Source organism: Lepisosteus platostomus, chromosome 22, assembly GCF_059453375.1.
Source record: "Lepisosteus platostomus isolate fLepPlt1 chromosome 22, fLepPlt1.hap1, whole genome shotgun sequence".
NCBI lineage: Eukaryota > Metazoa > Chordata > Actinopteri > Semionotiformes > Lepisosteidae > Lepisosteus > Lepisosteus platostomus.
Window position 1 is genome coordinate 10,153,696 of NC_142632.1, and position 15,107 is coordinate 10,168,802.

A 15,107-nucleotide genomic window follows, 5' to 3' on the forward strand; every position below is an offset into this window, starting at 1 on the left:
TTTTATTTGATAAATTATTTCACTACTATTGTCATACATTTTTTTTTTTAAGCGGCTTTCCTTTAGTGCGGATTGCTGGCAGTCATTGGCACACTGTGGAGGAGAGTGAAGGAGAGATCCTATTTCATCAGCTTGGCTTTTTGCTACGGCTGTATTGTTACACCAAAATATGGATTTGCAAAGGTGGCGTCTTCTCCGACAGAACAAGTGAATGAATGACTTAAGTAAAGGCACACTTCTAATCAGATGAGACTTGCATTCACTTGTTCTCAGGGTTGGTGAGGCACTCCCATTTATCACTATGCATGGACATGGTATTTCCACTTTGATAGTGAAAGAGGGCATCATTGTTTAAGTTTGCACTCTTGAGATGTTAGCACTGCATCTGAAGTGTTTTAAAACCCTAACTCTGACCTCTGGCTGAATGGCTTGGCTCCTGTTGTCCCAGTAGAAGTGTTTCGTAAATAACTTTATATTTAAAAACCTCAGGACACATTTTAATCTCTTTTTTCCATTAAACTAGTTCATAAACTTACTAAGGTCCTCACACAATTTTTAGTGTATAATCATTTCGAAATAACAGCTTTTGTCAACCACCAAAAAGGATGCAGTCTTGACACATAAATGGAAAACAGATTTCTGTTTTGGCTGATAGAGCTTTGCTGGTTTAGAAGTTGGTTCAGTCAGCTTTAGTCTTAGATTACAAGATTTGCAAATTAAAGGAAAACCAGAAAGGAAAAAGCATGTGCACTGGGTCTGTATTTGTGGAATTTCAGCCAGGCGCACTCAACATAATTTTATCAATGGAAAGGATTATGCCTTAAGTCCAAACAATGTATGGATGTGGTGATTTTCCTGACAGCAAAATACATAAGCATCTCCTCATACACGGCACCAGCGCCAGTAAAGTTTGCAAATTAGTGAAGAATGTTCGTGCCACATGATCTTCAATATCCCTCCACAAACTGTCTGGCCTGGATTTGAATTTCCAATCTCACAATATTTTTTAAAATGTTAATTAGGACATGAAAGACAGTACTTTATCACATCTTATATCAACATATTTCTTGCAGAATACCCATATTCATAAGAGTGGTACAACACTTAACTTTGTATGGGTGGGCACCACAGAAAATTTCAATTCAGTATGTGTCCTGCAAAAAATGTAGACTATAGTAAGTTTGGAATTCTCCTCACATAATGTGACACTGCCTGAACAAAGCCTTTTGTCCTAGTGAGGAAAAAAGATGTTAAAAAAAACTTTTGCTACCTTCTTCTGTCTTTGTTGTTAACATGAGACATTTCAGGATCAAGAGAGGAGCTGTTAAAAGATCTGGGTGATTTGACGGAGTCTGGGTGCAACAATGCAGAGATTATTGGAAGCGTCTAAGTATGCTTGTGGAAAACATTGTTGGACTTTTCTGTGTGACGTGTTTGCTGAGGAGCTGTCCTTCATCTGTCAAGGGGTTTTGTGAGGGAGCTCCTAGCCCAAACCTTCCCCATCCTTCAGCCCTTACCACAATGTCAGAGCACAGACTGCCTACTGCCTTCTCTGTTCTCTCTTCTCTGGTCTCCTGACCAACGCCTGCACTGCTGTTACTTAGAAAGGAAAAAATATAAAGTTGTCATTCTTATTCTAAACAGAAACACATGGTATGGTGCTTTTTGCAGTTTCTTTGGAGCAACCTATGTCTTGTTCTGTACTCTCTTATCAGCCTTCATTTAACCCTTTTCTTAAAGATGTGTAACCCATTGCCTGAGTGTGCAAGCAGGGTAGCCTGGGTCTTGGCTAGAACAAGTATTCTGCAAGAAATGTAATATGAAGTGCAATCAGACTTTGCTGTTGTACTCTGGCCTTATGGATGCTTTTAATAAGAATTAGAACAGGAATAATAATAGAAATGTAAAATTAAGAATAGTATTTGAAACATCCTCATATAATGTCTCTGATTGTCCATGCTCAATAATTACAGGATTGAACTAAAAACTGCCCCAACAAACAGTTTTAAGGAGAATTAAGGAAAGCCTGTCCTGAAACTGAGCCGTGCTTTTCATTGCTATTCCATGTCAGTTTTGAGTATAAAATGTCAGGTATCCTTTTTACATTGTATTAAATAAAAATCCAAATTCTTTGTATTAAAAATGATTTAGATTAAGAGGATTAAAAAACCAACGCTGTTTTACAGCAGGAGACTTTATTTTCCTCAATCAAAAGGGGATATTTATAATACCTATTTTACAGCTTTAATGTGGCTTAGAGTGCTCAGTGTAACTTCTCCATTCCTATTGTAACACTGTTTTTGTCGCATTTAGTATTCTGTGGTTACCCACAGCCATGAGCACCTCATTATCTTTCCTGCTTGTGCTTGTATTTTGTCAGATTTCTTGACAAACCTGTATCAACCCAGGGCACAAACTTCTAGTGCATCATTTGTAATGTTTACTTTTTTGTAAGGAAGAGCCTTTTCCTTTTCTAACCTTGAAACTCTTGTGTTAAAGCATTTGGTGTTATTTAATAATAAAGGATTATATATTCAGTACTACTACTGCTGCTACTAATAATAATATATTGTGTTATGATATTATTATAATCTAATGATGTCGCTTTTAATACATTCTGTATTTATCCAGATTTTATTAGACACTTGAATAACCACTCATAAAATACCGCATCTAGATGATGAAGGAGCACCTTATTTTTTCACATGTACTGTTTTTGTAAAAACTCAAAATTCAAATTCAGTGTATTGTCTTAAAATACCAAAGAAAAAATGTATATATCAATTGTAAATGAGGCATTCATTCTATGTTGAAATGAATTCATTCATAAACAGGTTTTAGTTCTTGTGGAGAAATTGAAATTCCCATAATGGGTTTCTAACTTCCTTTTTTTTCGCCCACACGCATAGTCTGTGGAAGGCAGTTTTGTTCTTTATTTGAAAAATTTAGACTTGGTTTATTTTGACGGAAGTGTCTGCTTTCTGTCTATTGCAGGTTCTCAGTATATCCTTTGAAAAGGAAGAGAAACGATTGGCATTCTGTCGCGTTTCCTCTGTACAACCCTTAGAAAAAAACAAATTGCAACTGCTGTGCGCGTCTTAGGCATCCTTTGAACTTTGTTGCTTGTCCTTTGACCTAATGTTTTACCATAGTGACTTAGGTAAATAAGTTTAAATAATATTAATGGTGTTACAGAGTATTTAATTGTTTTACTCTTTCTTATGCTGCAAAGACTATAGAAAATGCAAATGGATTAAAAAGCTGGTTCTCAGTTGTTTCCAGGCTGGTTTTGTTTATTTTCCTGCTGTGTGATTAGGAAAAACAATCCCACTGTTACTTATTCCCGATGATATGTAAAGTCAAATAAAGATAAGTTCAGATCATCGGAAGTCACAAAACTTGGAACAGGACCGCAAAGTATTGTGAGAGATGTAATAGAGTCACTTATATTCTTATAAAAAAAATAGCCTGGCTTACCTCTGCTGCATCTCTGTGCATTTTAAAGAACTCACCCTGCAGCAGCTGAGTAATACTGTAGGTGCTTGAACAGATGTGGCTGTCAGCTCTGCTCAAAGAGGATGGCTCCTGCAGTTCAAAGGACAGAATGAGGGTCCCCAAATTTCCTTTCTTTTGATTTTTGTGCAGTCTTCCTCATTTATATGTTTGAAGTGCTCACCATTGTTTTTTACATTTTTACTGTAGTTGTCCAGGATTAAATGGGAGCCCATCCTATAGAGATTTTTTTCTCACCTGCTTCAAAGTAATCTGAAGAGCTGTTTGCAGCCCAGGAGATGAGGAATACAGAATGGACTCTGTTGATCATTGTAGTAGAAGTTTCAGAAGAATCAGTCAGGACATTTTGAATGAGGGGAAAGTGTTTTTGTTTTTGTAATGTTTCTGAAACTCAAAAGAGACCGGCCTTTAACCTGTGATTGTTTTTTGTTTAATATGCAACTGAATGGGACTCACAATATTGTCCAGATCTGAATAATTTGGGGGTTTACTTCTATGAGGAGAGAAGAAATAGCACAAATACTTTTTTAAAACAGACATGGCAGCCCCTCGGTCGTTTAGGTGTAAACCCTGCTGTCGCTGGTGTACTTTGAGTAATTAAACACTGTAAACACCATAAAGATAATTAGAAAAGGAAAAAACTCTGCAAAGATAAATGTGTTTCCAATATGCTTCTCAGGGAAGTATCGTAAGACCCTGTGAATGAGAGGAAATTTATTTCTGGCAGCTCAGCAGACATGGAGCTGTGGTTGAACTTTTTACCCTAATTACTTTCCCACTAATGCCTGCGGCGTGCTGGAATCAAAGGGCCCCCTCAGGCCCTGAGGAGGCTCTGATGTGGCTGGCGTTTGTTGTGTGTTGAGGGTAGGGTTTTGAGAGAAAAAAAAGCAAAAAAAAAAAAGCAGAATATTGTGACAGGATTTTTAGAAAATTTCTCAGTTACCACCCACCTCACTTGTTGCCTACAAAAATAGAGTAATTGTTTTCATCTGTGTGTTTTTTTTTGTCCTGCTTAGAAATAACTGTTATAAATCAATATGACACAGGCTCACGGGACTGATCTAACTCCAGAAATTAGTTTTTCAATTTGTCTGTCTTTTTACTTCAAACACGTTTTGTATCTATTAACATTAAATGTTTAGCATTCCGACTCAAGGATTTTAGAATGAGGAAAAAAAGATTCTTCATGCTCACTTATGTTGTTGTTAATTTTTGTTTTTTCTTCTTCCTTTCAGTGCTATGCTAGCAGGAGTTAGATTAGGTTTTTATAGCAGCAGATTCAGTCATAGGGCAATGTATTGTGAACATTACCCAATGTGATCATGAAACAATAATAAACCCCAGAGAGACCCTAGAGGACAAAAAACACAAGAACAATTAGACAATTAGTCACATTTTCATACCAAGAATAGGTAATTCAGTTCCTACTGTTGACGGGCTTCAATTGTACTCATCAGCACCCCACAGTGTCTGAAAATACCATATATGATTTCAGGTCTTTCCAGAGATAAGGCCACAAAGTACTTTAGGAAGGTTTAAGCTTTTTCTGAATCTGAGACCTTAATTTCAGAGCCAGGGCGTACTGATAGAGACTTGTCCCAGCCTGGTCATCTTTTCATACTGCAGTGGGAATGTAGGCACCTGTGATTATTTTTTTGAGAAGCTGTACTTCTTGTTAAAGTGTACTGTCACAGACTTTCGTATTGATACACTTCAACCCCCGTCCCCAATAATTTAATTATTTATATGATGTTTTTTTTTTGTTCAACATTACTTGTTTATCAATTATATTTTGTTCTCACCGAATACACAATAGTCAAGGTGGTATAATCCAGCAAAATAACTATTTAGGACAAAGGGTATTATTGTTTGTTTCTGTTTGCAGAAGTCTATGGAGTTGTGGAAATAAGAGTGACATTTCTGGGTATGCTTTAGTATAGCTGAAGCCTGATGAGAAAAGACCCTGCACCCTGTTTGTTTTCTGTTGTATCAGTTCTCTTTACCCAGGACAGCCCCCACCCCCCGCCCCCCCTTCCACTCAGCTTCATGTAAATGAAAGGGAAGGTAGGGAGCAAGTGTTCAAGTTAGCCATGCGTCAGGTCCCACCCTTTTCCCTGGAAAGAGTTGAAGATTGAAGATTTCCACAGACAGAGAGCCCTGCGTGAGAGAGTCACACCTGGACATAGTGTACCTGCTGTATTAGTTTAAAGCTTACTTGAATGAAAGCAGTTTAAACCCCAGTGTTGGGCTGGTGTGATAAAGTTGTGAATCTCCCTGTATTGCTCTCTCTGTATTGTATGAAATCCAGTTAAATCTCTTAACTTCACGACTTGCTGAAAGAAGGAACAATTGCCGTATATACTTAACCAGGAGGTATACAATAAAAGTACCCAAAGCAACTATTTACAGATCCCCATATCTGAATCCACCAGAGACAGTATTCTTTTCATGCGTTTCACATGAAATTAGGCCTGGATGTCTGCTTTTATGAGTTTTACCCTGCCTTCCTCTTGGTGACTTTGTTTCGGCCATAGGACCAGTTTTCTCAGCTTCTGCTCCCCAGACATGCACGTGCATCATCATTTCCAGTGCCAGCGACACCACATGCAATTTCCACCATTGTCAGTTAAGTGTCACTTAACTTGCAAACACCTACTATAATAAGCAAATGACATTGTTGGGGTGGAAGGGTACTGATGCTTATAACTGAGGCTGTAATTATTTGTAGACATTTGGAAGAGTAATGAAAAAATGAAAAAAATAGCCACAGTCTGAATGTGGTGACGTTCCCTTATAAATGAATTTTTTCACTTTGGTTTAATTAATTTTCAGGCTTCATGTGTGCTTGGTACACCACATGAAGCGTGTGGTTTTCCTTCGTTCGACTCAGGTTAATAAAATGGATGGATTAAAGCTGTCTCTTACAAAAGATACGTGGAGCACCGCAGGCGCAGGCAGTTGTGAGAGCTGAAATAACAGATGTCGGCTAGCATAGGAAAACCCAGAAGTGATGAAACAGCAAGCAACTGACATAATTTGGATAATGACAATTGTAAAGTATTACTAAAATTAAAACTAACCTTGGTTGTAAAAGTAATAAATGCTCTAAAAGTTGCAGTAACAGTAACAGTTCTTCAGTCTGGTAGCATTGATTGGAGGATGAAAGGAGACATGCATGCCTTTTTATGGGTTTGGCTTTTCCAATGAGATGGATTTAGCAGGGGTTATGTTTGGTTGGTTAATAATACTCAACCAAGTAATTGAAGTTGGGTAATGTGTACTGAGGAAATCCATGTTCTGAAGAATTGTTGGAGAACAAAAAGGAAAGGAGAAGCATACCCTGTGGGTCTTGCCATCTTTATGGAGGTTGCTGTTTGTAGTCTGATCTATGGCATGTGAAAGATGTAGTAGGGTACTTTGTTACATTACTAATATAATTCTATTGCTTTTTTTGTCTGTTTCCTATATATGTTTTTTTTGCTGGTACTTCTTAGTTTAATTGAATGATTTGTCTCCTGAAAATGTCCAGCTTTAATTCCCACTTAAAGAATAATCTAATTAATTGTAATTGATACATTAATATAATGCAATCACAACAGTTATCTTATAGGTTTTGGAGGATGGTGCTCAGTTGCACCTTACCATGTGTAAGTCTGACATTCAGACATGATTCGTAATAATAATTGCAATTTACCTAAGCTTTTAACTCATGGTTTAGTTTTTTTTCAGCTTAAGCAAATTATATTTCAACTGACCTTGTATTGCTTCCATTAGAGGATGGCCATTTATTAAAATAAAAAGGCAAAGTGTTCATCATGATAGTTTGTAATACAAGGAATCATCTTCCCATTGCTCGAGATTTGAAATGCACTTGTTTTGTATCGTATTCCTTGTTAAAATGCTCAGTTTGGGCAGTATGATTATTTTATCCTTCCAGTGTACCAGTATTTTTTAATATATTCCACCTGAAGTCCATTCTGAGAGAGGTCTGTACAGAAACAGAAACTACAGGAGTAGTGCTGTTATTTTGTAGATGACTAGAATTAAGTATTAATGATGGTGTATACAATTTCTTAAAAATGGATAACACGTTTTTATTAACATCAATACGTACAAGAAAGACACAGGAAGCTGAAGCCTAATGAAATGATGTGCATCTGCCATAGAAATAGTAGATGTTTCTAAAGAATATGAAAAAAAAGTCTTCTTCTTTGATTAGTGTGGTTGCTAAACTAAAAGTAGCCTATATTTCTGTTAGCTATCTATCAACTGATTTTGTTACATGTGTGACTCCGATTATTAAAACACACCTTTGCCTATGTAGGCTATACTCTGGCTACACACAGGAGTCTAAAACAGATTTTTTTCTGTGGATGACTGGATCATGTCCTGCCTGCCATAAGGGATCTATAAAGGAAGGCAAAGATTTATTTTCACTTGGTGTGAGTCACCCTGCAAAACGCCCTATGACAGTAGCATATAGAAACTCCACATTCTTTCTTTCTTTCCAAGCGTTCTAAATCCCCCACATGTTCACGATGGCTTTTATTTTCTTGGTTAAAATTGGTTTTGCTATCTTCCCAAACCCTCTGTTGAGATGAAGAGGTTATTTTGGATGAAACATGTAATACAGTTTTGGGACGCGATGTGTCAAATTTGTGCCGGATGATGCCGTCTGAAGCAGCATGCCGGCGTTTCTCTGCACATGGGCAGCCCCAGCGATGTAAATGTGAACCACATACCGAGATATCCTCCACTGAAGAAGCTTTTCTCTCTCTCAGTGGTTCTTTATTTTAAATTTTAACCAGGTCCAGGCTTTCGTGGCCTCAGAGATCTGAGAGCTCCCACTGCACTTTGGCTTTTGTAGACAAGATTCATTTACTGGCTTGTGAAGCCTTTTCAAACAGCCAAGCAAAAAGTCAAGAAGTGTGATGAGCTCTTTGGCTGCTTCTCCCATCGCCACCCCCTCCGCGCTCTGCTGTGCTTTTGGTGCCGATGCTGCTGCTGTGGCAGCTGTTGCAGGCTCAGAAATCGTGTCATTTACACGCACATCCTAATCCGATTGCAACCTCAGAGGGGGGAGGCTTTGGAGTCCAAATCCTGCCTGGAGCTCTAGTGCAAGAGCTATCTGGCTGGATTGGGAAGCTCTGTAGTAACCAAAGGACACATCCCTGTCTATGCATTTTATGGAGATAAGCCATGTGCCCACCTACCCAAGGCTATTTGGGGTTTCCTGAGGGTAAATGTTAGGCATTTAGAGTCCCATTTAAATAAATGTTGAGGGAAGGAGGAAAAGGATCTCGGTTATTTTATTTGCAGAGACCTGCATTTTTAGTGCAATGTTAAAGAGCTTTCAGCTAATCACCCCTTTGCCTACTATCTACAGGAAACTTTTGTTTTGTTTTGAACTTGACAACCTGGAAATATGAATGCGATAATGCAGAACGGCAATATCATTGGCATAGAATAAATATATGTTAGCCCACAATAATATCTAGCAGAGGAGCGCACAAAAGGTTTTTGGTTTATAAAAAGAATGTACGGGCTGTCTTATCTATCATCGCTTCTCCCTTCAGGAACTTTCATTGGAAGTTAAAAACTATATGGTTCTCCATCGCTGAGATTCTGAACTATCAAGTAGCATATGTCTTAGACTGGTGCAGCTTTTTTTATTTAACTCATAAGTGCTTCCATGTTCTTGACAATTTGTGGCTAGTTTAAGATGTCTTGGCTGCTTTGTGCTTCACTGATATGTGCATATTTTGAAAAACTGTAATTTTCTCAACTCTTTGCCCACAATATTTCATCCACTGTTTGCATCTGTCAGAATTGTGAATGAAAGGGGCAGATCTTTTCAGCCATGAAAAGAAAATGAACAATTTAAATTACTGTTAATACGGACATATATTACAATCCTATTGACACATGAAAGTTGGTAAATATGTTTGAAATAAATCTGAGGATGTGATTGAAAGAGATTTTGTTTTTTGAAGATCTGTAATTGTTTAAAGATTGTCTTTGTGCTTAGAGAGTTGAGTGTCCTTCCAACACTCAGTTTTATTGTTGGGGATAAGACACTTTGAGAAACATTTTTAAATACAGCATGACTTCAGAATGTATTTTGTCCAGTTTGTTGTAAAAATCTATTGGCTATATGTTCATTGGTTCCTAACTGGATATATGTCACCTGTTACATATGGACCCTTTATAAATTTACCCTCAAAATGCATTGTTTTTTTGTTTGTGTTATTTATATAATGAATTAAAATGTTTGATGTAGTAGTAATTTAATTACACATGGTAAATATAAATGTTCAAAGCACTACCATTGCTTTCTTCATCTACAAAAAGTTTTATTCTTCATCAGCTGATTACTTTTCATGTCTTTCTTGAATGTGAATAAAGACATTTGAGCTCATGTTAAATTAGGAGCCATTTAAAATTCCAGTTTACCTGAATAATTAGTGAAGCCTCTGGTATTGATACATAAGCATATTATTTTCATTGTTTGGAATTGTCTTTAATTCTGTAGCAGCAGGATATTTTGATATTTTGTATGTACAATAAGAATCAGTAACCCAGAGAAACTAAATGGATCGGCTGCGTAGGAAATCTGCACCAAATTAAACCAAACCTTCCTAAAAAGTTGGCTGACTGTTATAACTTATTGAAGCCTCTGCTTGGATAGGGAAGATAATATAATGTTTGAGAAGGATTAAATTAATAAATTAATTTTAATATGCTTTATGAAAATGTAGCCTGGCGTTTAGTTCATTAAGTTATACAGCCAAGCGTATAACTCTCTCACCATTTCCCTCTATGGGGCTAATCGTTACTGTAGTGTATATAAATGCTCATGCTTTTTCATCTGGGTGTTGTTGGGTGAATCTGTTTTTGTGTTGTCATGCTGGTGGTATTTAGGTTGCTTGTTGTTATGCTTGTTTGTTCGGTAACAAATACATTTTTGCTCCACTGTAGATAAAAAATATAAAGGGATATATATGTTAGTACGTTTTGAAGGATTTGCTTTTTACATTATAGAGAACAAAAGCCATAAATTGTGGTATGTTTTGGAGCAGTTATAGTTTTTTATTTTACTGTTTGGGGTAAATACATTAAAACTACAAAAAATTGCTGAATGTCACCTGCAGATCGATTTCTTTTGTTATGTTTTGCTCTTGCGGGCTGCACTGGAGTGACTTTTGACTGTGTCGAGTCTTCTGTGTTTTCCAGCACAAGCCCCCCTTACTGCTGTGTGGACCTGTATTCTCTGAGGACCGGGGAGATGGTGAAATCCATCCAGTTCAAAACTCCAATCCACGACCTTCACTGCAACAAACGGTGAACACCTCTTACACTTTCTTTAGTGATGCTTGGGATCAAAACTATTTGACTTGAGAGTTGTTTCATCTGTCTTTAAAAAAACAAACATCTACATATAGCTCTTGCCTGTTTTCATGCTGGACTTCTGAAAGAAAGGCAGTAATAACATGTATATAAAAATCAAAATGTTCCCACTAACAACATTATTCCTTGTTCCGTAGGATCCTTGTAGTAGTTCTGCAAGAAAAGATCGCTGCATTTGATAGCTGTACTTTTACAAAAAAATTCTTTGTCACAAGTAAGTAAGATCCTTATTTTTTTACTTTTTTGATGGTGGCATTCTGTTATATTTCCTCCTTTTAAGCTCAATCAAATATTCATATGGCATGTTTGTTTTGTTTTTTGTTCTTTGATCAATAGCACCACAGAACAGGAAATCCTCAAAGAATTAATCAGCTTTGCACATTTTTGTTATTGTAAATCCACAAGTAGTTGTGTCAGACCAACCTATAGAGTCAGCGGACGTAGATTATAAACAAAGCAGAGTGGGGCTGCTTTCACCATTTTTTTTTGTTTTCCTTTGAAACTGTTACGGCCCAATATAATAAAATCAGAAATGAACTTGTGCTTTTTCTTTCACTTGCCATTAGCAACAGTTAAGTATGTTCGAAGTTATCAATGGAGTGTGGTAATCTCTGCTTGTCCTTAAATTTAGCTGTCCTGTCATCAAATATACATTTTTAGGTCTATTTATTTATTTCTAATATGCTGTTATGGTCAATAATCCCTTGATAGTTGTGGGTAATTCTGATTAAATCTTGTATATTTTCTTCTTATTATTTTACTTTTCATTTCCTTTATACTCTATGTACTATGTTGCACCTGAGTTATGTTCTTGTTGTAGTGAATATGGAAAATATTGAATGTCTGTGTCTTCACTGAGACTTAAAATTATTTATTTATTAAGAAGGAAAAAAATACAAACATTACAAAATGCGAGCTTGTGAGAGATGTGAACTCGTTTAAAGAATGGGTAACTTGACAGTTGTAGTCAGGAGTAGACTGGTCTGTAGTTGACCTATTAAAAACTTATATGGCTCACTTTGTCCTTGTAAATGCAGGTTGTAAATTGCCATTAGTGTAGTTTTAATGTATCACTTGTCTGTCTGCCTTCCCCATACTGTCTGCACTGCAGGAAGGGCTACTGGTGAATAACTTTACATTCTTTCTCATTAAACAGAAAGCTGGGGCTTTTTATTTTAGAAATACGGCCTAGCAATTTGTTTGTCGCACTTACAATTAACTGTAAAAAAAAATCAAATCATCTTACATTTTTCAAGCCAGTTGCATCTACGCAGAGCGATAAGTCTTTGCTCTGTTTCTCTTTGGGTTTTTTTTTTGCTTCCTAGGGGAAAATTAAATGAGAAAATACTATTTTTAATCTTTTTCTGCATGTTTTTCTTCAAGTATCTTTTCTCGGTAATGTTACATGGTCCTTGCTCAGGATAAATATGAGGTTTATGAACAATACAGAAAATCCTCGAGCCCCTCCACACAGGATGTGTTAAACACATGTTATCTCACTCCATTGGCTCTTTCTCCCTGGAAAAGCACAAAAGGGTTTTGCATTACTGTGCTTGTGGCTTACCTCAAGTCCTATTCACCCCAGTTCAGATCCAAGCACTAAACAGTAAATTACTGTCTGCATACATTTTATCTGCGCACTGAGCACTAAATAACTGTCAGCGTGCTTTTTTCTTTTCTATTGGAAATCTGCACTTAAATGACCTCACTGTGTGTACTGGAGCTGGAAACTTTGCTCCCTGTCTCTGTTCTACTTACTTGGCCTCCTGTCCAGTCAGTACACTGAGGCTGCTAGCTTAGTTGCTTATGGCTGCGGTTTTCTCTCTGCTGTTGTGGGGGGGGGGTCATTATGGCTGCTGGTTAATCAGTACAGAAGCTGCCCTGCCTGTGATCGGATAACACGGCCTCCTGCGTAGTTCACATAATTGGTCGATGGCCATTTGCTCTCCTGACTCTAGGCCTTAAACGTTTTCAGGATAGCATAATAGTGTCTCCAGTCCACCCTTCATTCATCTTGTCTAAACTAGTAATATTCAGGAGCATATTAAGGGTGTTGCAAAGCAAGGGTGACACCTCTCACATGAATCACCATGAGACTTGCTTTCTGTTGCTCACATTCTCTGATTCCTCGAATGCTTAGTACTTGCTTTTTAGTCTCGTTTTAATTGGATCAGTTCATTTTCATTTTAAACAAAGATGTATCGAGTACTTAGCAAAACCTTAAAAAGTCATTTGGAGGGCTGCAGTTTAGAGACGACGGTGTTCCAGGGCAGTAATAGTTTTTAAACCAGTTTTAGTATTGCACTATTGTAGCAGAAACTCTCCTGTCTCACCCCCACACACGCAGCCTCTCCACAATCTCTGTTTCATTCGGCCACCAAGGTGGTGTTGAGAAGTTATCTGGCGCTGTGTATTTTTAGGCTGCTACCCCTGTCCCGGGCCCAATTTGAACCCTATTGCTCTCGGAAGCCGCTGGCTGGCCTATGCTGAGAACAAGGTAAGAATAATAGCAGGCTGTCCCACATGTTTCGCGACTGGCTACACATGAACTTAACGTTCTGGGCATGGTGGGCCCACGAAGGTTTTCATATTAACAATCGTAAAAAGCATTTATATTAAATGTAATTTTTATAAGCACAGTGAATCATATCAGGAAGAGTATCTTAAAAAAAAAAAGTACCAAAAAAATTAATGGATGGTGGTTGATGTGGAATGTTTTAGAGAGATCCTCATTTCATTGCAATACATTTAATGGAGAGTTATCTCTCCTGCCTTCTGATAGATGCACGTCTCTTTTGTAATGAACAGATGGGACCACATGCTGGGGTTCAGTGGTGAATTACAGGGAATTACAGACGAGTTGTTTGTTCCTGAAACGCAAAGCTGCACCTGAGCGAGACCTTTTAGGAAACAGGGGCAGGCGCTCCTAATGTAATGCTCTCCCTTCTGAGACAATCCCCCCTCCCTACAGCACAGGGAGACTGTAATAAATACCATCAGAGCTAATGACTGCTGGAGACCTTTAAATGTTTAAACTAATGGCATGATGTGGCCCGCTTGTCTTTGCCTCTCCCAGCTGATCCGGTGTCATCAGTCTCGCGGCGGAGCCTGTGGAGACAATGCCCAGTCCTACACCGCCACGGTCATTAGTGCTGCCAAAGTGAGTACTCCCTGTCACCCATCACTCTGACAGCTTCATACTGTGTGCATTTCAGGCCTTTGCTTGCGAGGCATTATTCACTTACTACAGGATTATTTGTATTGATGAGTGAGAAAACAGTAAGAACACAGTGTTCTTGAGCCCTCATGGCCCGCGCTCCCTTTTACTTTAACGTACACTTGATCTTGTGCCCACATTTCTCCTTTTATTTTAAAAATGTCATTTCTTCTGTAAATGTTTACACGGATATAAGTCATTCATTTTTAATGCTGTGCTCATTAAAGCGAGTGTGGTTTTCAGCTCGGTTTAGCGAGTGCTGATAAGTATTTGTCTTGGGGTGCCTCTATAATTCTTGGAAAGAATGAGCTGTAGAAAGCAAGGCTTTCACATGACCTTGAGTATGACATCCTTGAGAAAAAGGTGGCATGCGCTACAGCAGTGCTGCACTTTTCAGGCCAGCTGAAAGTGATTGTAACGTTGACGTGCCAGGATTATGGCTGTTTCCAAATGTTTTTAGTCTTTCTGACCCCAGGGTGGTTAATTGATTTGTTAGGCCTCCATCTGTATTCCCCTTGCTGCACAATAGCTTCCTAATGAGTCCTAACAGCTTACGTGAGAGCAGTACCGTTGGCATGCATCTAAAGGAACGTGCCATAGATTAACAATATGACAAGAAAATATGTTTAGGAATTTCAGCTTCAAAGAATGCCAGGCTGAGGCTTATGCTGTAATTAATTATAATACCCCAGCTTTCTGATGCACCTTTTCCCTGCCCTGGTCTCCTTTGAAATCTGCTTTGCGCACAGGGCATGGAAGTCCCTGACTGAAAGAATTCCTCACAAACATCCGCATTACATCACTCTCTTATACTGTTCTGTACGGCAGAGTATCAAAACCAAATCCTAAAGCAAGATGATGTTCAGCTTCTCATTTAAAAAATCTCAGGTAAAAAATCAGAAATAGGGGCACAACTGGCTCTGGCTTTTTTTGTCATGGATTAAAGCCACAGAAACACTTGGCTGCATTT

General features: G+C 38.0%; 1 protein-coding gene across 7 annotated transcripts in view; it reads left to right on the plus strand.

Moving 5' to 3' along the window:
• The window catches only part of bcas3 (BCAS3 microtubule associated cell migration factor), a 235,246-nt gene that overhangs the window by 18,210 nt on the left and 201,929 nt on the right, over positions 1-15,107 (plus strand). For all 7 annotated transcript variants that reach the window (XM_088616288.1, XM_088616291.1, XM_088616292.1 and 4 more), the window contains 4 exons: positions 10,747-10,854; positions 11,058-11,134; positions 13,341-13,417; positions 13,997-14,080. In XM_088616288.1, coding sequence (XP_088472414.1) covers positions 10,747-10,854; positions 11,058-11,134; positions 13,341-13,417; positions 13,997-14,080 — 346 coding nt within the window. The remainder of the gene's footprint in view (positions 1-10,746; positions 10,855-11,057; positions 11,135-13,340; positions 13,418-13,996; positions 14,081-15,107) is intronic.